The sequence below is a fragment of the Bos grunniens genome, chromosome 1 (genome assembly GCF_055505025.1).
Source record: "Bos grunniens cultivar Pamir isolate PY7600 chromosome 1, Bosgru_T2T1.0, whole genome shotgun sequence".
Classification (NCBI taxonomy): Eukaryota; Metazoa; Chordata; class Mammalia; order Artiodactyla; family Bovidae; genus Bos; species Bos grunniens.
In genome coordinates, this window is record NC_141165.1 from 97,518,142 (window position 1) to 97,544,239 (window position 26,098).

Below are 26,098 nucleotides of genomic sequence, written 5' to 3' on the forward strand. Positions count from 1 at the left end.
TATATTCCTTAGTCTTAGTAAGGATTCTGTAACAACAATGTATCTTGCTTAAGGATATGTTTCTCCCTAACAAGAACCTTCTGACTAATCCTGTTATCTTAAGATGTATGTTGTGGGAGTGGGTCTGATAAAAGCATATAAGGCCTTGCTAAGACTAGTGAGGCCGGCACTCTCTGTCCCCCTTCTGATGTCTATGTCAGAAGCTTTCTCTCTCCCTTTTCATACTTTAATAAAACTCTGCTACACAAAAGTTCTTGAGTGATGAAGCCTGGTCCCTGGTCTCGAAGCTCAATCTTCTGCTTCAGAGATCACAAATCCGACATCATTCACCATAAACTATCAATACAATGAGTAAAAATGATCTTGTGGACTTAGTAAGGAACTCCGAAAATCTCAAGACCTAGCACATTCCGAGTTTAGACGAAAGTCATACTTGGTCTATTTGACAACAGTTAGGAATATTTGAGAATTAAAAGATTTGTGACCTGGTTTTGTATGCTCAGCTTGGTGAAATGATTTATATTAATTCACAGAAATTCTAGTTATAATGGAGTTCTCAGATTAATTCTATGTCAGAAACAACTATAAAATTAAAAATAAAATATATAAAACATCTCTTTGAAGACAACTGATACAGACAGGGTTTGAGGAGCTATGATTTCCTGAGAAGAAGAGAAACATAACAAGGAGAGCTCTAAAGTCAACCTGGCCTTTTCCCTGAGGCATTTCTAATTCACAAAGTGAAGGAACTGAGTCTCAGTAGAAAGTATAGGCTCACTGGGGAGAGGCAAGAGAAGACAGGGTTTCACCCAAAGTGATTGAAGACTGACAAAATTTCAGTGGAAGTGAAAGTGACTGAGAAATTTCAGTGGAAAGGAGTGACCGAGAAGTCATTCTAAAACTCTATATTTGATTTTCCCCTTGGAAAATCTGTGAAGTTTTAATCTGGATATGCAACAGACTAACAAAACAGTAACTATGAGGCCACTGCAGAGCAGAAATTCCTTGCTTGGCAGACAGAGGATTGGAATTCAGAGATTGCTAAACGAGAAGCTGCAACACCCAGACTTTGATGTGGGACCCCAGAAAGGCTATGTTTATGGAAACAAATCTGCCTGAAATAGACCTGCCTGAATAAAAGGAACACCGACCTTTATAATGATCAAGGTGATCTGCCTGGACTCTGCCTCCCAGAAGCTTAATCTCCATAATTGTTCATCACAATCTCCAGCATTCAGTAAAAAAATTATGAGCCATACTAAAAAAAATAGGAATGAATGATTCAAATGAAGAGGAAAACAATAATAAAAGTAGGCTTACAGTTATGGGAGTTTTACTCAAGTATGTTACAATAAGGGCCTCCCTAGTGGCTCAGACAGTGAAGAATGCTTACAATGCAGGACACAACAGTTTGATTCCTGGGTTGGGAAGATCCCCTGGAGAAGGGAATGGCAACCCACTCCAGTATTCTTGCCTGGAGAATTTCATGGACAGAGGATTCTGGTGGGCTGCAGTCCATGGGGTCACAAAGATTTGGACATGACTGAGCCACTAACACATTCACTTTTTCATGTTACAATATATATGTTTAATATGTTTAGAATAAGAGGAAAAGAAGGAAAATTTCAGCATCTACACAACTTCATCAAAAGGAATCAAACAAATTCTACAACTGAAAAAACTGTATTTGAAATTAAATTATTCTCTTCTGCCTCCAGAAAGAATGGTGAAGATAGTAACAGACCATAACTCCCTTGAATTAGGAAAAAATATCAGATACATCACAAAAACTAAAGTTTTAAAAATATCAGAGACTTGTGGATGCAAAGAGGAATTGATGAATAAAATACTAGAGAGAGAAGAGCTTCTCCTGGGTAAGCTGAATTCTCCAACTACTTTTTTCTGAGTATCTATTGAGTCTGCATGTCCCGAGAAGAAGCCTTACAGAAGGACTCTAACAGCATAAAGAGGAACCAAGTGGGACTTTAGACATTTGTGTGATATAGAATGAAGCCCCAGACACAGAGCTGGGAGGACCAGGAGAAAAGCCACTCAGCAGAACTAGCCCAAAATGCTAATCCATATAATCAGGAGCAAATAAAACTATGGTCGTTACTGGTCACTAAGTTTTAGAATAATCTACTGCATGGTAATAGATTAGGTAAAATTATAAAATTCCCCTGATGTAGGAAGATGATTCAGATGTATGTAGTGAAAATAATTTTTAAAACTAAATAAATAACAAACACAATTATATAAACAAATACACAATCAAATAATCTGTTGACTAAGAAATAAATATGGTGCTATGATAGACACTAATTATGGACACTTTAAAAAGATAAGTGATAAAATAACATTATGTAAAGTTAAAAAATAAATTTGAAAATCTAGAACAAAGATTTTTCTAAGCAAATTTAAATTACCAAAATATCTAAAGAAGAGGTAGAAAGGTACAATAACCACAAACTACAGAATTGAGAAAGTAAAGATCTATCATTTTTTAAAAAGGAAATAAGTCATAAGCATGGTAAAAGACAAAATTTTTCCAGTTCCAAGAAGCTAGTCTAATAAAAATTTCAAAATTGGATGAAGGTTCAACAAGGTCCATGCTACTTAGGAATATCAATGTTTACAGCATGCATATTCCAAAATAAAAATAGAAAATTAAATACATTATTTATTAACTAGCAAAAAATCAACAAATTTATCTAGGTATATCTATCATAATTCATTAACAGAACAAATAAAACAATGATTCTTTCATACACTTAGAAGAGGTATTTGATAAAATTCAATTCTCATTCATAATTTTTAAAATTCAATGTTTTGGAATCTATGATAATACAGCAACTTCTTTAACAGAACTTTCAGCAAGAAACATAATTAAAGGTACAACAACAAAAATGCAAAAATAAGACAAAGATGCACACTACTATAACTACTATTCAACATTTTGCTGTCAGTCTAAGCAACAAAATAAGAAAAATAATATATTACAAACATTGAAGAAACAAAGTACTATCACTGTTAGATTATATGAATTTCTACATAAAATCGAGAGAGTCAACTGATAAATGATAAGTAATGAGTCCACCAAGATGTATGTATACAAAGTCAATATGTAAACACATAAAATTAACTCTCTAGTTTACATAGTATATATAAAAATCCATATTGGGTGCTACAGGGACTAGATTCTGCATTTAACCTAAGAGGTGGGCATTTTATCTGATAGTTCTATCTGAATCACATGACTGGATTTTAGGAGGAACAGTCCCCAAAAGAGCATACGCTGAAAGGTAAATAAATGTTCAGCATAATGCTCAGGGACCTCCTTGAACTCCAGATCTAGTTGTGCTTGGCACAACTATATCCTTACTGTTCTAGTACCACAAGCCAACAGTTTTAACTGGTGAAGGTGGTTTGAATTGAGTTTCTGTCCCTTGCAACTTGACATTTGTAAGTCTTAGTTGATATTCACTGGCGAGTTTACAGTTTTATTTATATAGATCACACAATGTTTCATTGTTCACATGGAAAATGTTTTATAGCTTTTTGCACAGCTGTAAAAAGGGATAATTTTTCCATTACATTTTCTGTTATTGCTTTTGTGCAGGAAAGCTATTTAATGTTACTATGGAATTCCTGCTACATCTTTTGGCATGTTTGTATCTCTGTGTGTGTGTGTAGTGGTGGTTTAGGTCTGTGCATGTATAATGTAAATATAAAGATTGAGGCATTCCTTATAGATAGAAGCATTCTAACCCCAGATTCTAACATCAGGAGAACTGGTATAAATAACCACTATCTCAAATAGGGGCAGTAACATCCAAGGCCTCACCTGCTCACTAATATTGAATTAGAATATTTTACATTGCTTTCCTAATGCCATATTCTTATACTCCTAACAGCTCTCACGCCCTTATACTTAATGATAACTTTAAAAGCTTGCGGGAAAGGACTGAGTTTTACGTAGGACTGAGTTTTACGTAGTACTTACAGGGAGTGGCCATTGTACTTCAGTAAAATTGTGGAATTAAACTATTTAAACACTTTTGTTAACTTTTACTGAATTTTCTCATGTGAAGCTGATTATTCTGTGTGGAACACTTAAACTATGGTCACTACATTCAGTTCAGTCGCTCAGTCGTGTCCAACTCTTTGCGACCCCATGAATCACAGCACGCCAGGCGTCCCTGCCCATCACCAACTCCCGGAGTTCACCCAGACTCACATCCATCGAATCAGTGATGCCATCCAGCCATCTCATCCTCTGTCCTCCCCTTCTCCTCCTGCCCCCAATCCCTCCCAGCATCAGAGTCTTTTCCAATGAGTCAACTCTTCGCATGAGGTGGCCAAAGTACTGGACTTTCAGCTTTAGCATCATTCCTTCTAAAGAAATCCCATTACTTTGTAGCTAAGATTTTATACATAAATTCTGAAATGTTTTGGCTTCCAGATGCAACAGAAATTTGTATCTGCTGCTGCTGCTAAGTCGCTTCAGTCGTGTCCGACTGTGTGTGACCCCAGAGACCGCAGCCCATCAGGCTCCCCCGTCCCTGGGATTCTCCAGGCAAGAACACTGGAGTGGGTTGCCATTTCCTTCTCCGATGCATGAAAGTGAAAAGTGAAAGTGAAGTTGCTCAGTCGTGTTCTCCGACTCTTAGCGACCCCATGGACTGCAGCCTACCAGGCTCTTCTGTCCATGGGACTCTCCAGGCAAGAGTACTGGAGTGGGGTGCCATTGCCTTCTCCAAGAAAATAACATTAGATCTATCTTTTGAAGAATATTTATATGAGGGTCTCAGAACCCACAAATTACTGCATCAGGTGTCAGCAAATTTAAAAACCAGAAATTTGTATACTGGTTTTTAAATTTGCTGACACCTGATGCAGTAATTTTGTGGGTTCTGAGACCCTCGTATAAATATTCTTCAAAAGACAGATCTAATGTTATTTATGAAGGCAAAGCCTTGTACACTTTTTTTTTCATCAGGGCAAATTTAGTTTGCTTAGAACCTACTAAAACGCATTAACCAAAGCCAGGCATTTATTTGTACACTTCCTCATAAAATAGTTTTAGCAATGACTCCCCTGACACACACCCAATTACCCTAAATATATGATCAGGTTCTTTATCTTCCACCATCCCCAAGGTGATGTCTGATCACCTTGGCCTGTCTTCAGCAAGAATCCTGCTTGATTTGTTTAGCCAAAAATCTCCCTTACCCCTAACGTTTCCCTCTCAGCAATTTTCCATCCACTGACCCTCACCTTGTTCCCACTTGCCCATTCTAAACACAAACTTGAGCTCAACCTCTCTACCCCCATGCAAAATTCGATTGCAATGATCCTATCTATACCCAACTCCATGGTCCTGAATAAAGTCCGCCTAATCATCTTTAACAAGTTGCATGACTAATTTTTTTAATTTATGGCATGCTCTATAACCCAAGGAAGCCCAGGAGAAAATTCAGAAGACCTGAGTCTACTAGAACGACACATCGAATACATGTCTTACTTAAAAAAGTTTTCAAGCTGTAAATACACTGTATTATTTATAAGCATGGTATTTTTAATAAAGTCCCTTATTTTGTGATGAGTTCCCTAAACACAGCGACTTTCATTTTTGCAGGTTTTTTTGTTTGTTTAGGGAAAAGCGCCCTCCACCCCGCCCCCCTCAACCCCCATCTTAGCCCTTTTTAGGAATCCTTTTTAGGAACCTTCCCTAAGCCTCCTGCTGGCTTTAATACTCATTTTTTACCCCTCCGTGCCTGAGTACAGAACCAATACTTGGTAAGAATTTGGCTCTGGGGAGTGCTATGTTGAGTGACAAATGGATGAGGATGAAGGTTTTATTGAAGCGTCTGAACCGCATTTCATTTTCCGTGTTGCTTTATTTGTTCCTTCTAGCCCTCAGGATATTGAATTTTGTGGGCTCCAGTTGGGTCGTTGGTACTTCAGGTCTTTAGTAATAAGAAACATAATCTGCTTTTCCCGTTAGGATAATATCCTCATTTGTATTAAGGGCGGCTTACTCCGAACTGTTTTACATAGTCTTTTTTCCAAACCTCCTGAACGAACACATTTTCCCGTTGAGCACTGGCACTGCTTCAGCGGCCTCCGGTGACCTCCTGGCTTGGCAACCTGCACCCCACTCCACAGGAACCAAGCCTGGACTCAGCGGGGCCTCGAGCGCCGCCGCCTCCCCAGACCTTCTCTCCCGCTTTCCCTCCCATCACTCGGGATCCAGCTTCCCTCCAGCCGCCTCAGCTGTCTGCGACAGCGACACCCCCTCCTCCCCTCCTGCGGCTCCCCCGCCAGCTCGCCGCGCCAGACAGCGGGTAACCGCCGCCTCCGCTGGGGCATCCCGGCTCCATAGGCCTAGCGCGCTCCAGACACCTGCCTCTCACTGGCCACCGCCGCTGCCCCTCACCCGGCATCCCTCTCGGCAATTGGCCCCCGGCCGTCGCTCGTCATCCTCGGCCTCGCCTCGAGTCCCGCCTCCGTCGCCGGGTCATTTAAGTTTATCACAAATAAATAAATAAAGGAGGAAATAGAAATGCGTAGAAAGTAAAAGCAGTCGGGAGGGGGCGGGGGGCGTGGAGAAAAGGGGGGGGCGGAGGAGTAGACAACCAAACTTGATTATGTGTGTGTTGACCAATCACGACTCACCCCAGTCCAGTCTGACGGGCTCTCTCAGCCAATTGCCTCCTAACTCTCGGATCACTGAACAACGAGATATGACTGACCTCTCCAGAGTGGGCAAAGGTGCGGCAGAGGGTGGGAAGTGGGAAGACTCTTGACCAATCACCTGTTAACAGTCCTCTGAGCGAAGTTTCCATGATCCAATGTGTGTCTGGGATAGCGGATTGGGCTTCTCCTAGTCCAATCGAAGCTGGTAGAGATGAGGGAAGAGGCAGATGGGGTGGGGACAGGTGAAGGGGAGGAGGAAGAGTGTATTTTGTTTATGGGCGGCAACCTCACGAGGGGCGTCCCATCCTTATTGGCTCATTGAAGCGAAGAGTGGCATGAGAACAACCCAATAGTAGGAAAAGATAGAGGGTTCGCGATGTGAGGCGCCCAATGTGGGCCTTCTGCCGAAGAGGTAGGGGCGGGGGGAAGTTTAGGAGTTGAGGAAAGAAGATTAAAGAGCGCGAGGAGGTAACGCCAAAAACTCTAATTTGTTGTGAGGCGGGCGGGAGGGGTGTGTGCGTGCCGTGGGGGACGGGGCGTCTGCGAGGCGCTTGGGGTTGGGGGCGGCGGGACGGGCAAGTAGGGGCGCGGGGTGGGGTTGGGGGAGCGAGTTAGAGTGGCGAGCCCGCGGGCCGTTGGTCCGCAGAGCGCGCGCCCCTTCCCCCGGGCGCCCCGCCTCGCTCCCCCTTCTCTAGGCGCCCCTCCTCGCGCCGGGCTGAGGCGGCGGCCTCGCCCGACCCCGCGCGGAGGGAGGGACCGCGGGAGGGTCCTGGGTCCTAGGAGCGGGCGGGGCGTCCCGCAGCTGGAAACGAGTCTTCTGCCTTCTTCTCTCTATTCCCCGCGCCTGGAGTTGCCGCTTCCAAGAAGAGGAGCTGAGGGGGACTAGCCTGGGCTCAGGAGCTACTAGAGGCGCCCGCTTGTCTTCCGCCCCCTCCCTTCTCGCCCTCCCCCCGCTTGCCGTGGCTCTGGCGGTCTCTGGAGCGTCTTCTGAGAACTGGGGGGCGGGAGGGGTCCTGGCCCCAGAGTCGCTGGACGCCCCTCCAGACGCCCGAGCTACCGGCCGCCGCCTGCTTCGCTGCTACGACTCTAGAGGAGGGGGCTTGGGAAGGGAAGACACTCCTTTCCTTCTTTCTCTCCTCCTGTGGGCCCCCGTGGAAACATTAAAAAGAAAAAAAAAATGCTTACGGTTTTCAATAGCCGAGAGAAACGGTTGGAAGCTTTTTAAAAGTTTGAAAGAAATGCACTGTTTTACATTGTTTAATGCATTACTATCCGTGTGGCATTCTGGTCTTTTCCCACCACCCGCCCCACGCCCCGCCCCTCTTGAAGCTGTTATCCTTTTTAAGGATGCTGAAGAGGCAGGAGGCAGGGATTTTCTAAAAGTTCTATTGATAAACACACTTGCACAAACATATGCTAGGCACACAAACTATAAACATGAGCGGAAAACACAATATGGCGTACAGCTACCCTACCTAGCGCGGTAATCCGCTGATCTCTTAAGGCAGCCCAGTTGAATGGGGTCAGTAGCAGGATGACAGTTCTCCAATAAAAATCTGAATGAATCAGGAAGTAATTTAGAAGCAGCCGGTGGGTTAAGTACTGTCTTCAAAATCAGCATTGGCCCAAGATAAGTTGAATTTTTTAATGTTCTAGACTTGTGAAAATTGTCTCAGCTGCTTAGCATTAGAAAAACCGAAATGTTGCTCAAGTGGAGTTTTCTTATCCTGTGGTCATGTGCAAATTTCAGCCAAGAAAATGAACAGAGAACAATGTTTCCAAGCAAACTCTGTTCTAAAGTTACTGTTGTTGGTATTGAAAGTTTTAAAACATGAATTATGACTGCTTTGTAAAAAAACTTCTCCAGCTTTACACATTAAATAATCTGTTATAATTGTGCATGCGTGCAACAAATTCATAAATGACTTTCCTATCTGTTGCTCCTAATACCATACACCCTTCGCTATCACTTGGGAATAGTTAAACCCTTCCACCCCACCACACCCCCACGTATAAATTTGATCAGTCCAATTTTGACTAAGTCCTGCATTTCCCTTGTTTGTAGGAAAAAACCACAGCAACAGTTTACATTATTTTTTTAAATGCCCTTGTTGCTCTTTGTCATTCTTAATCAGAGTGTATCGAGTGCACATATAGTACATGGTAATACCATTCATTGTGTCTTCTTGGGAGTAGTCTTGAGAAACTTTGAAGTTGCCCTTGAAGAACTGCTGATGTTACTCATTGTTTAGCTGTCAAGGCTTAAGAATACATGGTGCTCAAATAAACAGATGAGAAGAAAAAAAGTGAGTTTTCTAGAAGTATAATTAGCTGCCCAGTGAGTTTAGCAGTTGGGTATTTTGGGCTTTGTAAAATCAGATATCATAGACCAGGGGAATAAAGGCAATTTGCTTATGAAGATCAGGTGACAAGTTAACTGGCTACAGCCTCCAAAGCAATACGCCCTTTCATGGTGAGATCCCAGTTTTAACAGACTGAAGAAAGAAGTTTAAAAATTGTCAAATTTTATCCAGTTTTAGGAAGAAGTTTTTGTGCTTACCTGTTTAGTTCATTTAAGGTGCCAGTATTTTAAAATTCTTACTATACCAAGAAAATAGGTAGTTAATGCGTATACTAGCTACTAGTAAGTGGCTACTGAAAGACTATGCGTTTAAGTGGCTACTGAAAGACTATGAGTTTAAATGGATTACTAGAGGAAAGAACGATTTACATGTGAGGGTTATAATTTTGGTGTGTGTGTATGGTGGGAGGAAGAGGGACGTTGTTCAGAACTACTGTTAATGTGATGCCAGTGTCGGAAGTGGTCAGCAAGTTTTTGAGGTTCACAAATATCCAGCTACTCTTGTTGTCAAATTAATATAACTTTTATTACTCCATATAGGAATAAAGTCCAAAGGTGGGGGAACATTTTAAATGAATTACTTTTATCTCAGTAGTCAGTCTTCAGGGACTTACTTGGTGGCTCAGACAGTAAAGAATCTGCCTGCAATGCAGGCGACCCTAGTTCGATCCCTGGGTCAGGAAGATCCCCTGTAGAAGGGACTGGCAACCTACTCTAGTATTCTTGCCTGGAGAATTCCTTGGACAGAGGATCCTGGTGGGCTACAGTCCGTGGGGTTGCAGAGAGTTGGACACAACTGAGCCACTGACAGACACAGAGTCAGTCTTCAGGAGACTTTCCAACCAAATTGGAATTCCCAGAAAAAAATTAGGTCATTTCAGAAGATTAATAAAAGATACAACTAAGTTCCTGTAGAAGGATCTAAAATTTATAAATGAATTATAACTTATTCCAGATATTTTACAATAAATGATAAGAGATTCTTCAAAACATTTGGAATATAGAAGTGTAGCTTAATGGGCTCTAACTTATTCTCTGAAATAATTTGTTTCTGAAATGGATATTTAAATTCATCTAACTGTTCTGGACATTGTTCTAGACACTTGGGATGTGACAGTGAACAAGAAAAAAAAATTCTCTGCCCCTGTGGAGTTTTCATTGTAATGTCACATACACATCGTGTATTTAGATTACTAGAAGAAGGTTTTTTTGTATGAAACTTTAAAACCTAGCTGTTTTCTCATTTCAAGGATCAGGGAGGTGTTCATCAACTGCCAATGATAAGAAAGGAGGACTTTACAGTACTTTATTGCTGATTTGTACCTTTTGTTATTGTCATGAAACATTCTCCATACATTTCAGTAGATCTTTTTAACAGATAGGGTTTTATTTTTAAGCATGCCTTTGAAATAAATAAATATTACTTTATATTAAAAAAAATCTGTGTCTTGGAATTTACTCTGAAATTCCTATGGAGCTTTTGTCGGCAAATTATGGTAAAACATAATCTAGAATATCTTAATTTTTTTAGTTAGTTTGTTTTAAGAATATGTCTGAAAAATCAAGTACCTAAATCTTTTTTTCAGTTGTGGTTTTTATCAAGAGAAGATGGAAATTTGTTGTAACTAATTTATAGGTGACTTTAAAGAGAGAAAAAGAGAGAGGCCTGCAAAAAAAATGCTTTGTTATTTAAACCTTTCCTTCAAACTACAAAAGCATTTGATTGGCACTTCTCTGATTTAATAGCCCATTTGTAATTCAAGAGGAACATTACAGAAGATTTTAGCATTACTTTAATCATTTAGTCTGTAGGTGTAAAAATCCTAGGTTTCTAATTGAAGGAAACTTGGTGCCTGGTTAAGGGAGTAGATTTAGCAGTGAGTTTGTTACTTCAAGTAGTGGGTGTCTCACTTTTCCAAAACCTAGTTCACAGTTCTCAAATAACAAGTTCTGATTTTCTTATTTTTCTCTAACACAGTGAATTTTATTTTGTTAGTCAAATATGAGTTCACACAATCCTACCTCCAGTTCTTCCGTTCCCTGCTGTGAAGAGCTTGAATTTCTTTACCTACACTAGATCTCTATGCTAATTTGTAGCAGTAATCAACTCTTCGAGAAAGAGTACATGTTAATACACTTCAGAGAACTTTGAGAGTGCCTGTGACTATTTGAGTACAGACCTGGCAGAATCTGAAAGCTATCAATAGGAAGGAAGATTTAGGACAAAAAACAAGAGTGTAGCTAATAGAGCATATTGTTTCAGCTGAAATCTTTTTTAGAAAGCAAAGAATGATTGATAGAATGTTAAAAATGAGGAACTTTTTCTAATTCTAGTAAAGATAGTTGATCAATGTGTGTTTATGTGCATGTAACTATATATTTATATGTGATCAGTTTTTGAATAAAGATTTATTTCAGTCCTAGATAAATAATTCTAGTCCTGCCTTGTGGTAGGCATTCAAAGTTCCCAGGTGATTTTGTTGAACACACTTTGTTACCTACCAAAATTTTGCTCTGAGTAACAACGTAGTAAATTTTGTGTTAATTTTGGCTTAAAATTTATTTTTGAAACTTTTTTGCTTTGTTTTGGCCATACAGTACACGTGGCCTGTGGGATTTTATGTCTTAGTTCCCTGACCAGGGATTGAACCCGTACAGTGGAAGTAAGGAGTCTTTACCACTGAACTGCCAGGGAAGTGCCAAGGAAGTTTTTCAAAGCATGATTACTAAGCAGCACATAAAATGAATAAAATCTGAAGTGAAGAATTGTTCTAACCCTGGATTGACATAATAAGATAGTTGCAAGTTTGAAAAAGAAGTATTTCATAGAGTAAAAGATAAAATCTTGACATCTGACAAATTTCAATAGTAATAAAATAATGACTAATTCTATTAATATTCATATTTTTAAGGTAAGTGCAAGTATGTCTACAGTGCATTTTAAGTCAAAATTTGGGGTGTTATTGGCTAGACACAGTCATTTCTTTGCCAGAGATACTAGGCTGTGTAAAGGCTAACCATCTGTCAAGTGATAGAGAGACAAAGAAAGGTTTAATATATACTAGCCTAAAATTTCCACAAACTTGTTTTGAATTGTATTGTCATTTTGTTTTGGCCTTCATATTCTGTGTTGAGTATGTACTGGGTCAGTCACCCCACTTTGTTTTATGAACAAACTATTCAAGGTCTAGATAAGGTTATTGTTGCAGCTGATCTGATCTCGAGGCAGGATAAAATATGTTTTGATTTTGTTTCAGTGTAATGATCAAAAGCTCACAAGTGGGCCACCCATTGGCAGTTATACAAGTGACTTCAAGCACACTTATTTTCACCCACCCATTCTGAATTTTGGGTGTCTTAATTCTTTTGCTTTATATATTGAAGCTTCATATTTCAAACCCATTCCTGAGCTATTGGGGGGGATGGGGAGAGTAGCAACAGGAATCCAGATTGCATGTTTTAGGTGCAATATGGTGAGATGTGAAACTGAAACAGCAGATTGGTGAGAAACTTTAGTTTCAAACAAATATAAACTCGTTTGTTTAGTGAAGTCATACACAAAACAGTAGTCTCTATTGACAGGGCAATTTTTTTTTTCCCGTAACTTCCACATCATGAAGTCACCATTGTTGTTTGGGCCAGCAGTCTGTTTCTGAGGTATCATGGAAGAAGAAGAAGCCCTAATATTGCTGATTGTAATGATATACTTAGATATGCCAGGCCGAGGAATTATTTATAGCAGTGCTAATTATATCAATAAAAATAGCAGTATTAATACTGTGAGTGTCAAAATCCATTCTTGACAGTATGAGGTAAACAGAACTATAGTCAAACAAAGCAGGCAGCCTGTCTCTACTGTCAGCTCATGAACATACACTTCAGGAAAAATGCACACACAGTTTAGAGAATCAAGTAGACTGCTTTAATCTCTTTTTCAATTACTTTTGACCTTTTTAAAAAAATGTTTTCTTTTAAATAATAATAAACAATAATTATTTTCAATTATTCACACAATATTAAAACTCAGATTTTTAGTTTTGAAATTATTGGCAACCATTTTCTTACTGATATTTGTTTCTAGAGACTTATTTATTTATATATAACAGTGCTTTATAAATTATCAGAAATTCATTTTCTTTGTACTTCCATTTTGGGGATACAAATTAACATCACAAAAGGAACCTCAAACAATTTACAAAACGAAACAAACCCCATCACTACTATACATGTACACACAAACCAGTAAATCTTTGACTTCCTTTAGGCATTAAAAATATTTCTTACATGGTTTTGATTTAAGAAAGGGTATACATTTTGTTTGTAATTGATATTCTAGTCAGTTTTTACAGATTTATGTTATTTTAAATTTATTTTCCAGGAATATAAAATCAAGGGAGAAGTCATTAAGTCCAACAGTTTTTAACTTGAGGGGACAACATCTAACTTATTGGCTAATCCCTCATATATTAATGTTGAATTATCTTTTTATTGCACTTTGTCAAAAATTTCAGATGTAGAGTTTGGAAAGATTGTTCTAGATCTAGTGCTTCAGCTAAGATCATACAGTTGTATGATCTTAGGCATGTTACATGATCTGTTTGGATCTCTACCTTCACTTCCTTCATCTTCATGGTCTCTTTCTGTTCTGTGAGTGTGGTTTTTTGATACTTGAATCTTTATTTATCTTCAGGTAATGTGACTAGATGTGATGTGCAGAGGGGCACAGGAAAGAGTATATGTAAAATATTTGTCTTTGCATTTTACTTTCAGCCCTGGATAAAAGTTTCATTTTAATGATACTTGCTTTTAAATATAGTATAGTAGTACAAGTTTAAGAGCCACAATATTAAGTACTGATAATCTTTTATAGTTGGTAACTATAATAAGTCTATTAGTTTACATAAATTTTTACCAGCTCACCTTCACTCAAGTAGATATATTGGTAATATAATTTATAAACATGATTCTTTGCATTTCACTCTGTATAAGTTGCTTAAGTGGAGAAAGGTAATAACAAAATTATCTCAGAGTCATTTTCTAATTCTGTAAAATATATGGATAGATATATTTGAAGAAAGAAGATTAACTTGGTTTTTGTGCTATTTTAAAGTAAACCATAAATAAACTGAGTAATGAGGGGCCATCTCCATATAGACCTTATAAAACTGGTAATTCTTAACTGCTGCATTTGATCTTTGATTCTACATTGTACCTACCCAGGGATAGATTTACACAGGAAGGACAGTAAGATAGACTAAGGAAGTTGACTCTATTTTGATGAAGAATAGTGGGAAGAACTTGTGTTAGAAAAGCCTTTGCAACTATTCTGCTGTCATATACAGAAACAAATTGCACACAATTTTTGTGTACCTACTTGTAGGTATTTGTTTAATGATGACCTTAAAGTTTTCATTTAGAATTTCATTCTCAGTTTCTTTTTGATTGACTCAAGCTCCTTTGGCTAGTCTGAGTGTTAGTGAGAGGCTCAAAACCATCAAACCCTTTACCTGTTCACAAATGGAAGCAGCTATCTGGAGAAAGCTATATAATTCTTGGTTCACCTCCCTCTCATACACCTATCCATAACTCTTGATATTCTTGGTACTGCTCTTAACATTTTATAAATTACCTAATAGAATATACAATAAACTCAACAATGTATTAGGCAATGCTAAGCCATTTGGGGGGGCTTCCCCAGTAGCTTAGCAGTAAAGAATCCACCTACAGTGCAGGAGACACAGGAGATGCGGGTTCAGTCTTGGGTTGGGAAGATCTCCTGGAGGAGTGCATGGTAACCCACTCTAGTATTCTTGCCTGGAGAATCCCCTGGACAAATAGGAGCCTGGTGGGCTACATAGGGTTGCAAAGAGTTGGACACAACTGAAGCAAATGAACACCCAAGCTATTTGGGAGAAATGAAAAAATTTAAATCAACCATAGTGCAGAAAAGGTAATATGAATACTTCAATGCATGCAAATAAGGGGGAAAATGAGAGATATTTAGAAAGGAGGCTTATAATAGAAGTTAACTGAAACCCAGCCCATGTACTGAGGAATTAATGTAGACCCTTTCCTAATGGCACTGGTACCAAAAATACTAGCAAGCTTATTGATTGTACGCATAGTGAGAAGAAAACAAAATACATTCTGTTCTTGTACTAAACAATGATAACAATAACAACTACAGTAGCCAACATTTATGAGCACTTACTCGGTACCAGACATTGGTTATATCTGCATATTTTGAGAGAGACACTGTTGTTATGTCATTTTTAAAGATAAACTAAAGCTCAGGAAGGTTAAGTAACTTCTTAAAAGTCACAGAATATAGCAGGTGGAAATGCAAACTCAAGTCCAACTCCAGAAAAGGTCTTAATCACTCCTCATGCCCCTCATGGGACCATTTTCACTGAATACCCACCCTGATTAGTACTGGTAATTTTATTTCAAGAAAGACATAGTGGATTTGGAGAAGGTTCCAGAGAAGGGCACAATGTGAAAGAGCTGTAAGTGGGAGGAATGTTTGCTGTGCTAAAGTTTGTTTTTAAATTAACTTCAGTCTAGAAGTACAGATCCTGAGAGGGAGTTTGTCTGAAGGTTTTAACAGTGGATAGACCGGGTGGCTGCTGCCTGATTTGTTCGGATGCAGCATTGGAGCTGGGTAACATATAAAAGCAGATGGAAGAAAATGAGTAGGAGCAGGTCAAAGGAAACATTAGACCCTGGGAGTACTGGGAAGGCAGAGGTCAAAAAGGAGACCTCAATCGAACAGGTTGAGGAACCAAGAACTGGGATCATACGGAAAATAAGGGTGACGCAGAATAGAAACATATTGAAAACTTTGGTCAATCCTACTGACTTTGGAAGGCACCAATGTTTTTGTTGTTTGAACCCCTATATATGTTTCAGAACCAACAACTGGCTTAAATAGGGGCCACCTAGAGTTTGGGATACAAAGGCTGCTATGGTTTTGGCACAAAAAGCATGATCATCAATATTAACTTAAAATTAGCCAGTAAATTTAGATGCATTACCAAGAAATGCAATTTAGCACAAAAGCTTATAGGGTAAATCTGAGAATAGCTGTCATGTATTGAGTACCTACCATGTGCCCCTCAATTCTGAAATCACTATTTCTGAAGGGCATTTATAGTACAAGTTTTTGTCTGCTGTCCAGTTTTTAAATATGAGAAAACACCTGTTAGCTTTGCTGAGGATTTGATGAGTAAAACAAATTAAATTATAGCCTAATTTTACTTCATTTCATTTTGTAATGTAGCTTATGATGTCTCCTCTTCCCATATTCATGGAGCCTGGCTCTAGCAGACTTAAGGTGGAATAGAGTCTAGACTCCTCTAAGTAACAGTAACTTTTCCTTCATTTGTTTCTATACCAAGTTGCTATACCAAAAGAAAGGTTTAATTTTATTTGATAGGATGAATGCATTTCTATTGGAATAATGGGTTCAAATGATCAGTGCAGGCAAAGTTAATATACATGAGTTTGGATTATATTTATGATTGCCCACATGAGTTAGTGAAAAGGGAATTATATAAACTTTTACGGTGATGTTTTTTAATTTAAAATAATTTTAATGACACCAAACCAAATACAGGTAGGTATACCTGAATGCATACTCACCCTTTTTCTACAAGGCACTGGAGACTTCAAACGTTTTTAAGAGGTAATATTCATTGTTGAGCTATATTACATATATATGGTGGTGCAGACTCAATGAATAATGGAAGAGCTACACTATCACATATGTGTCTTTAGTTTTCCTTATGACAATATCTCTGATATTTTCTTCAGACTCATTTCTAGTGCATTAAGAAATATACTACAATATGCATTTGTACATCCAGTTTATGTGTGACATCTTTCCCCTTCAAGTTTATTGTCATTGGTACTCTTTTGTTCTTGTTCTTTTGACATCCTGTAGTACCTAGTCTTTTCAACAACTATGTTGTTTGCATCTTACTTTCCCTTTATATTATCTGACCCTTAGAGAAATACCTTTGAAAATTCAGCCTCTCAGTAATCTTTCTTCTAGCAAAGGTTTGAGAACAAGGCAATATTATGATGAAGGGGTGATTTGAGCTGAAAAATGAACAGGATTCCAGACCTTTCTGATTCAGGTATTTCAGCAGTTGTTATAAAGTGAATTGCCAGAGTGTATAAAACCCCCAAATAAATGATTGTTCTTTTTCTGTAATTCCATGTCATGTATTCCTCTGTTTCTATTATTTGTGTAATGATCAATTTTATTATGCAGAATTGGATGCATCCATTCTTTGACATTCATCACCTGGAACGATAGCATTCACATTTATACTACACTGACCTGCAGATCCTTAAGGGCAGTACCATATTTTATTAATCTGTGAAGCCTTCGTGCTTAGCACAGTCCCTGGCACATTGGAGGATTCAATGTTGATTAGACTCTTTCATAACTTTCCTGAAAGATTACCTTGATCCTTGCTTACCAGGCTATCATTCCTTATTTTCTGTTGACTGGTTCAAATTTAGCATTGTTCCAGTTGTTATTACCTAATATAGTCTTTCTCTGTACTTTTCTAAGACCCAAATATTTTTACACATGCACATGCTTTTCTATCGTTTTAGATACTTAATGAAATTCTGTCATGGCAGAAGTTCCAATAAAAAATTGTATTTACCGTGATTCAGAAAAGAAATATATCAGATATGGCCCATCAATGGTAAAGCAAATCTACTACAATCAATTCAGGATATTGTATTGAATAGAGTACACAGAATTACATTACCTAGTGATTCAAGGATGAAATCCAAATTTCATATCCTATATGATTCCTATCTGGATAGTAGAACAAACAGTCCAGAGTATTTTTTTGCACTTAATAGATTGTAATGAGATTTTTAGCATTATATATGAGCTTCCTAATTCTTAAAAAAACATAAGCTCATAAAATTTCACACACTTACAGAACAGAGCTTTAGATTATTTTACCTTATTATGTTTAGAAGTCTAGTCCAGTGAAACACTTTAATGTTCTTGATGTTATATCCTTAGCTCTCCTAGAAAGCAAAAAAGGTAATTGGGCTATGAACAATATGGAGGGTAGTGTCATATAAGCCACTGTGTAGGATGGATGTTTAATTCCTATATAACAACTGACCTGCTTTTTCTTGTTTATAAGACTTGCTAGTTGGACAGTAGGAGACTTAACATGACTGGCCGAAGTTGTAGTTTGTCTTTCTACTAACTGAAACAGCAGCACATTGATTTGTTGTTTCCAAAACAAAAGATAATTATGTCCTAGAATAATTAAAACTGGGATTTCATTAAAGTGTACTTCAAATGATTAATAGCTGTAGTGTTTTTTTTTTTTTGAATTTGTACCTAAGAACATAAAGAGAGCTTATTGCCATTTTTATATATTCAAGAGTGTACTTTGTGAGAGAAGTATTGATTCTTGGGAATAATTATAACAAAGTCCCAGATAACTCCAGATTCATATGTGCCCCCCACCCCATGCCACCAGTATTTTTAAAATTAAGGATTCAGAGAACAACTTGACCTAGGTATGGCAATTTGCTCCTTCACTTCCAGTTCCTGACTTTTGGTATCAAATCCCTGCTGAGATCTATGAACAATTGCCATGACACCTGGGACAGAGAAAAACTGCTTTGAAGGTTTTCTTCCTTCAGCTGGGCAAGCAACTAGAGAACAGTACTGGAGTTCAGGGATAAAGATCAGGAAACAGTAGACACTGTAACCAAGAGTTTGGGCTTCAGAGGCCTGTGAACCACAATGAGAAAAGGTTAATTTTTGCCTGTTTTATATATCCAAGTCTCTCCAGCTATCTAAAAAGTCAAAGTAGCTGAGTGCACTGGCTGAGTTTTCTCTGTCCCGGAGGCTGAAAGAAAATTCAGAAACAAGGCAACAGTGATCTACCTCCTCATGACCTGGCAGGGAATTGGTAGACTGTCTACATTTCTTTCCTCCGAGTGTTAACACTTTTGCCATTTAAGATACTCCAACAACCAAATCAGAGCTCCAGTGAGATATCAATAAAAAATAATCCTTTTTAAAAGGACCTAATAGTAAGGGAGAGAGGAAGATCAGGCAGGAAAATTAAGAGCACATACTCTAAGCAACTAGTAATGTTGGCAAAAATAAATGAAACCTGAATTTTGAAATATAGCAAGAGCACTTAAGGAAATACAAATACAGATCAAAGAAGAATTTCAGATACTAAGACAAACATATCTCAGTGAGCTACTTGGTGGAAAAATCAGGAGAGAATGTGATCACTGTTGAAATGTGAATCAGTGAACTGAAAGACCAAGTATGAGGTATCAAAGTACATAGCACAAAAATAAAACATGATGAAAATCTTGATGAGACTCCAAGGATGAGTCTTGGAGGATAGTTTAGAAATCAAAATGTGAATAATAGGAATTACAGAGGGAGAAATAAGAACAGAAGGAGGAGAGGTATAATTAATAATAGAAGAAAATTTCTTTGTGTTTAAGAAATATCAGAGTCTGTGAATTGAAAGGGTTTATTGATTTATGGTCTTGATTGAAAGACAAGGCACACTTAGCATGTCTTGATAAAGGTTCTGAACTCTCAAATTGAAACATAAATTCCCAAGTAGGAAGAACAAGTTTCTCCTATACAGGGGTAAAATATTAAAGTATCATAGAACTTTGTATCTCTAACACAGGAAGCAAGAAGATAGTGGAATGACATTAATGGACTGCAAAAAGAGAAAGACTACATGCCAAGAATTTCAGTGCCCAGAAAGTTGTCATTTGCTAGTCAAGGTGAAAGAAATACATATAGGGAAAACTAAAAACTCAGAACATAGAATTATTATTCCTTATGCAAGACCTGAGAATAAATTATAAGCAAACAACAAATGAACCAGGGCATAGATTTCCAGATGAAAAGCAAAAGAAATAGTGGTGAACAATGAACATTTATTTATAATTGTGTGAGTGTGTGTTGTGTGTATAATTTCATTTAAGAGATAAAGATAGATGGCTTGTTGTTGCTCAGTCTCCCAGTTGTGTCTGACTCCGCGATCCCATGGACTGTAGCACGCCAGGCCTCCTTGTCCCTCACCATCTCCCGAAGTTTGCCCAAGTTCATGTCCATTGCATCAGTGATACCATCCAGCCATCTCATCTGCTGACGCCCTCTTCTCCCTCAATCTTTCCCAGCATCAGGGACTTCTCCAGTGAGTTGGCAGTTGTATCAGGTGATCAAAACACTGAGCTTCAGCATCAGTCCTTCCAGTGAATATTCAGGGTTGATCTCCCTTAAGATTGACTGGTTTGATCGCCTTGCTCTCCAGCGGACTTTCAGGAGCCTTCTCCAGCACCACAGTTCAAAGACATCAGTTCTTTGGCATTCTGCCTTTATGATGCAGCTCTCACAACCATACGTGACCACTGGGAAGACCATAGCCTTGACTATACGGACCTTTGTTGGCAGAGTAATGTCTCTGCTTTTCAACACATTGTCTAGGTTTGTCATACTTTTCCTGCCAAGAAGCAATTGTCTTCTGATTTCATGGCTGCAGTCACCACCTGCAGTGATTTTAGAGCCCAAGAAGAGAAAATCTGTCACTACTTCCACCTTTCCCCCTTTTATTTGCCATGAAGTAATGGGGCTGGATACCATAATCTTAGTTTTTTTAGTATTTTAGGCCAGCTTTTTCTCTCTCCTCCTTCACCCTCATCAAGAGGCTCTTTAGTTCCTCTTTGCTTTCTGCCATTTGAGTGGTATCATCTGCACCTCTGAGCTTGTTGATGTTTCTCCCACCTATCTTGATTCCAGCTTGTAATTCATCCAGCCCAGCATTTCTCATAATGTGCTCAGCGTATAGTTTAAATAAACAGGGTGACAACAGACAGCCCTGTCATACACCTCAATTCTGAACCAAACAGTTGTTCATAAAGGGTTCTAACTGTTGCTTCTTGACCCACATTAGATTCTCAGAAGATAAGTAAGATGGTCTGGTATCCCCATCTCTTTAAGAGCTTTCCACAGTTTGTTATCCACATAGTCAAAGGCTTTAGTGTAGTTGATGAAACAGAGGTAGATGTTTTTCAGAAATTCCTTTCCTTTCTCTATGATCGAATATGCCAGCGAATTTGATCTCTGTTTGGCAATTTGATCTCTGTTTCCTGTGCCTTTTCTAAACCTAGGTTGAACTTCAAGAAGTTCTTGGTTTTCATAATGCTGAAGCCTAGCTTGCAAGGTTTTAAGCATGACCTTACTAGCAAGGGAAATGAGTGCAATTGTTTGATGGTTACCCTTCTTGGGAATTACTAGATAATAGTAATGAAATAGACAATTTCAGGCTTTTGAAATAAGCATTGTATTTATATAAAGAAAATTTTTAATGTGCTAAACTGATAAAAACTTAATTGATGGAGTAAACAAGAGAAATGTAAAAAGAGGGTGAAAATGAGTGGTAGGAGATAAGAAGAAAGGAAATGAAGAGGAAGAAAAGCGAGGATATCCTGAACATGTTATTTATTTAGGAGAAAGAGTTGGGGAATAGAACCTCTTACTTAAGTAGAGAAAGGGAAGATTAGCATGATAGAACATCCTTTAGAACTTTCCTAGCAGCAAGGAAAAAAGAATGCAGAGCCACTTGTTTAAGCAAAAAAAAAAAAAAAAATCCAGAAAAGGGAACTAAGAGAACAACAATGTAGGATAAGAAATAAATATAATTGGAAGATACAATATTAAGCACATTGTTATATTTAATGTAATGGACTAAATTCTTCCATTAAAAAAGATGTTAGATTGAATTAAAAAGCCACTCAGATTTTATTACAAGAATACCTATGTCAAAATTATAAAGAAATGTTGTTTGTAAAGTGGTGAACATAAAAAATATCACAAATTCAAACAAAAAGAAAATAGGAAAATGTAAGTTGACAGCATTGTTATCAAAAGGGGCACTATAAGGATAAAAGGCATAGTTCATGAAGAAAAAAACCACATAAATATGTATAGAGCATGTTTATTTATAGTAGACAAATACATACAGTAAAAACTATTGGAAAGATCTAGCCAGCTCTGTTAAACATCTGTGAACAACAATTAAGAGAAATGGAATAATATAACTCCAAAACAATATATTTATAGAATATGATATTATTTCAGTTTAGTTCAGTCGCTCAGTCGTTTCGACTCTTTGTGACCCCATGAACCGCAGCATGCCAGCCCTCCTTGTCCATCACCAACTCCTGGAGTGCACACAAACCCATGTCCTTTGAGTCGGTCATGTCATCCAACCATCTCATCCTCTGTTGTCCCCTTCTCCTCCTGCCCTCAATCTTTCCCAGCATCAGGGTCTTTTCCAATGAGTCAGCTCTTCGCATCAGGTGGCCAAAGTATTGGAGTTTCAGCTTCAGCATCAGTCCTTCCAATGAACACTCAGGACTGATCTCCTTTAGGATGGACTGGTTGGATCTCCTTGCAGTCCAAGGGACTCTCAAGAGTCTTCTCCCAACACCACAGTTCAAAAGCATCAATTCTTCGGCGCTCAGCGCTCTTCACAGTCCAACTCTCACATTCATACATGACCACTGGAAAAACCATAGCCTTGACTAGACGGACCTTTGTTGGCAAAGTAACGTCTCTGCTTTTTAATATGCTATGTAGCTTGGTCATAACTTTTCTTCCAAGGAGTAAGCCTCTTTTAATTTCATGGCTACAATCACCATCTGCAGTGATTTTGGAGCCCAGAAAAATAAAGTCTGACACTGTTTCCCCATCTATTTGCCATGAAGTAATGGGACCGGCGGAGAAGGCAGTGGCACCCCACTCCAGTACTCTTGCCTGGAAAATCCCATGGACGGAGGAGCCTGGTAGGCTGCAGTCCATGGTGTCGCTAAGAGTGGGACACGACTGAGCGACTTCACTTTCACTTTTCCCTTTAATGCATTGGAGAAGGAAATGGCAACCCACTCCAGTACTCTTGCCTAGAGAATCCCAGGGACGGGGGAGCCCGGTGGGCTGCTGTCTATGGGGTTGCACAGAGTCAGACACGACTGACGTGACTTAGCAGCAGCAGCAGCAGCAGCAGCAATGCGACCGGATGCCATGATCTTAGTTTTCTGAATGTTGAGCTTTAAGCCAACTTTTTCAATTTCCTCTTTCACTTTCATCAAGAGGCTCTTTGGTTCTTCTTCACTTTCTGCCATAAGCGTGGTGTCATCTGCATATCTGAGGTTACTGATACTTCTCCTGGCAATCCTGATTCCAGCTTGTGCTTCCTCCAGCCCAGCATTTCTCATGATGTACTCTGCATGTAAGTTAAATAAGCAGAATGACAATATACAGCCTTGATGTACTCCTTTTCCTCTTTGGAACCAGTCTGTTGTTCCATGTCCTGTTCTAACTGTTGCTTCCTGACCTGCATACAGATCTCTCAAGAGGCAGGTCAGATGGTCTGGTATTCCCATCTCTTGAAGAATTTTCCACAGTTTATTGTGAGCCACACAGTCTAAGGCTTTGGCATAGTCAATAAAGGAGAAAGAGATATTTTTCTGGAACTCTCTTGCTTTTTCCATGATCCAGCAGATGTTGGCAATTTGATCTCTGGTTCCTCTGCTTTTTCTAAAACCAGCTTGAACATCTGGAAGTTTATGGTTCACGTATTGCTTAGGCCTGGCTTGGAGAATTTTAAGCATTACTTTACTAGCATGTGAGATGAGTGCAATTGTGCTGTAGTTTGAGCATTCTTTGGCATTGCCTTTCTTTGGGATTGGAATGAAAACTGACCTTTTCCAGTCCTGTGGCCACTGCTGAGTTTTCCAAATTTGCTGGCATATTGAGTGCACCACTTTCACAGCATCATCTTTCAGGATTTGAAATAGCTCAACTGGAATTTCATCACCTCCACTAGCTTTGTTCGTAGTGATGCTTTCTAAGGCCCACTTGACTTCACATTCCTGATGTCTGGCTCTAGGTCAGTGATCACACTGTCGTGATTATCTGGGTCATGAAGATTTTTTTGTACAGTTCTTCTGGGTATTCTTGCCACCGCTTCTTAATACCTTCTACTTCTGTTAGGTCCCTACCATTTCTGTCCTTTATTGAGCCCATCTTTACATAAAATATTCTCTTGCTATCTCTAATTTTCTTGAAGAGATCTCTAGTCTTTCCCATTCTATTGTTTTCCACTATTTCTTTGCACTGATCACTGAAGAAGGCTTTCTTTTCTCTGTTTGCTATTCTTTGGAACTCTGCATTCAAATGGGTATATCTTTCCTTTTGTCCTTTGCTTTTCGCTTCTCTTCTTTTCACAGCTATATGTAAAGCCTCCTCAGACAGCCATTTTGCTTTTTTGCATTTCTTTTTCTTGGGGATGATCTTGATTCCTGTCTCCTCTCTCCTGACAGGAGGTTCTCCTGTCATGAACCTCTGTCCATAGTGCATCAAGCACTCTTTATCAGATCTAATCCCTTAAATCTATTTCTCACTTCCACTGTATAGTCATAAGGGATTTGATTTAGGTCATACCTGAATGGTCTAGTGGTTTTCTCCACTTTCTTCAATTTCAGTCTGAATTTAGCAATAAGGAGTTCATGATCTGAGCCACAGCCAGCTCCCAGTCTTGTTTTTGCTGACTGTATAGAGCTTCTCCATCTTTGGCTGCAAAGAATATAATCAATCTGATTTCGGTGTCGACCATCTGGTGATGTCCATGTGTAGAGTTTTCTCTTGTGTTGTTAGAAGACGGTGTTTGCTATGACCAGTGTGTTCTCTTGACAAAACTCTATTAGCCTTTGCCCTGATTCATTTGGTACTCCAAGGCCAAATTTGCCTGTTACTCCAGGTGTTTCTTGACTTCCTACTTTTGCATTCCAGTCCTCTATAATGGAAAGGACATCTTTTTGGGGTGTAAGTTCTAGAAGGTCTTGTAGGTCTTAATAGAACCATTCAACTTCAGCTTCTTCAGCGTTACTGGTTGGGGCATAGGCTTGGATTACCGTGATATTGAATGGTTTGCTTTGGAAATGAGCAGAGGTTATTCTGTTGTTTTTGAGATTGCATCCAAGTACTGCATTTCGGGCTCTTTTATTGACTCTGATGGCTACTCCATTTTTTCTAAGGGATTCCTGCCAGCAGTAGTAGATATAATGGTCATCTGAGTTAAATTCACCCTTTCCAGTCCATCTTAGTTCGCTGATTCCTAGAATGTTGATGTGCACTCTTCTCATCTCCTGTTTGACCACTTCCAATTTGCCTTGATTCATCAGCCTAACATTCCAGGTTCCTATGCAATATTGCTTTTTACAGCATTGGACTTTGCTTCTATCACCAGTCCCATCCACAACTGCGTATTTTTTTGGCTTTAGCTCCATCCCTTCATTCTTTCTGGAGTTATTTCTCCACTGATCTCCAGTAGCATAGTGGGCACCTACGACCTGGGGAGTTCCTCTTTCAGTTCATCTTTTCATACTGTTCATGTGGTTCTCAAGGCAAGAATACTGAAGTGGTTTGCCACTGCCTTCTTTAAATATTTTTAAGTATCTCTGTGCTTAGTGACAAAACTATAAATTTTAGAAAGCAGAGATTTTGCAAGCACATCCTTTGATTATAAGTTAGTATTAGAATTTTGGAAGTTTCTATTAAGTGACAAAATTATTATTTAGAAATTAAAGAAAATGAGTTCATTTATATGAAATTTCCAAAATAGGCAAATGGTGCCAGTGGTAAAGAACCTGCCTGCCAATGTAGGACACATAGGAGACATGGGTCCTATCCCATGACCTATCCCTGGGTCCTATCCCATGACCTATCCTTGGGTCCTATCCCTGACCTATCCCTGGGTCAGGAAGATCCCCCGGAGGAGGGCAAGGCAACCCACTCCAGTATTCTTGCCTGGAAAATTGCTTGAACAGAGAAGCCTGGTGGGCTGTAGTCCATAGGGTCACAAAGAGTCAGACACAACTCAAGCAACTTAGCATGCAGCATGTTAAAAATCCCACTTATGCTTTTTAATAAAATTAAGTATATTT

General features: G+C 38.9%; 2 protein-coding genes and 1 long non-coding RNA gene across 26 annotated transcripts in view; 1 reads left to right on the plus strand and 2 right to left on the minus strand.

Moving 5' to 3' along the window:
• LOC147379967 (uncharacterized) overlaps positions 1–6,603 on the minus strand; it is a 51,844-nt gene extending 45,241 nt beyond the window's left edge. The window contains exon 1 of one of the 2 annotated variants that reach the window (XR_015165327.1): positions 6,440–6,595. Coding sequence is in view for 1 of the 2 variants with exons in the window: in XM_086405453.1 (XP_086261579.1) it covers positions 6,440–6,483 (44 nt within the window). In the remaining variant the exon portion in view is untranslated. Of the gene's footprint in view, positions 1–6,439 lie in introns of both variants that reach the window. The other variant, XM_086405453.1, reaches the window with a different exon arrangement.
• A 535-nt stretch (positions 6,604–7,138) lies between these two features.
• ZBTB20 (zinc finger and BTB domain containing 20) overlaps positions 7,139–26,098 on the plus strand; it is an 847,908-nt gene continuing 828,948 nt past the window's right edge. For all 23 annotated transcript variants that reach the window (XR_015165318.1, XM_086405119.1, XM_086405065.1 and 20 more), the window contains exon 1: positions 7,139–7,167. The gene's annotated coding sequence lies outside the window, so the exon portion shown is untranslated. The remainder of the gene's footprint in view (positions 7,168–26,098) is intronic.
• Positions 7,677–8,287, minus strand: LOC147379969 (uncharacterized). The gene is made up of 2 exons (XR_015165337.1): positions 8,175–8,287; positions 7,677–7,838 (listed from the first exon to the last, which is right to left on the minus strand). It is a non-coding gene; the product is annotated as an uncharacterized LOC147379969 (long non-coding RNA).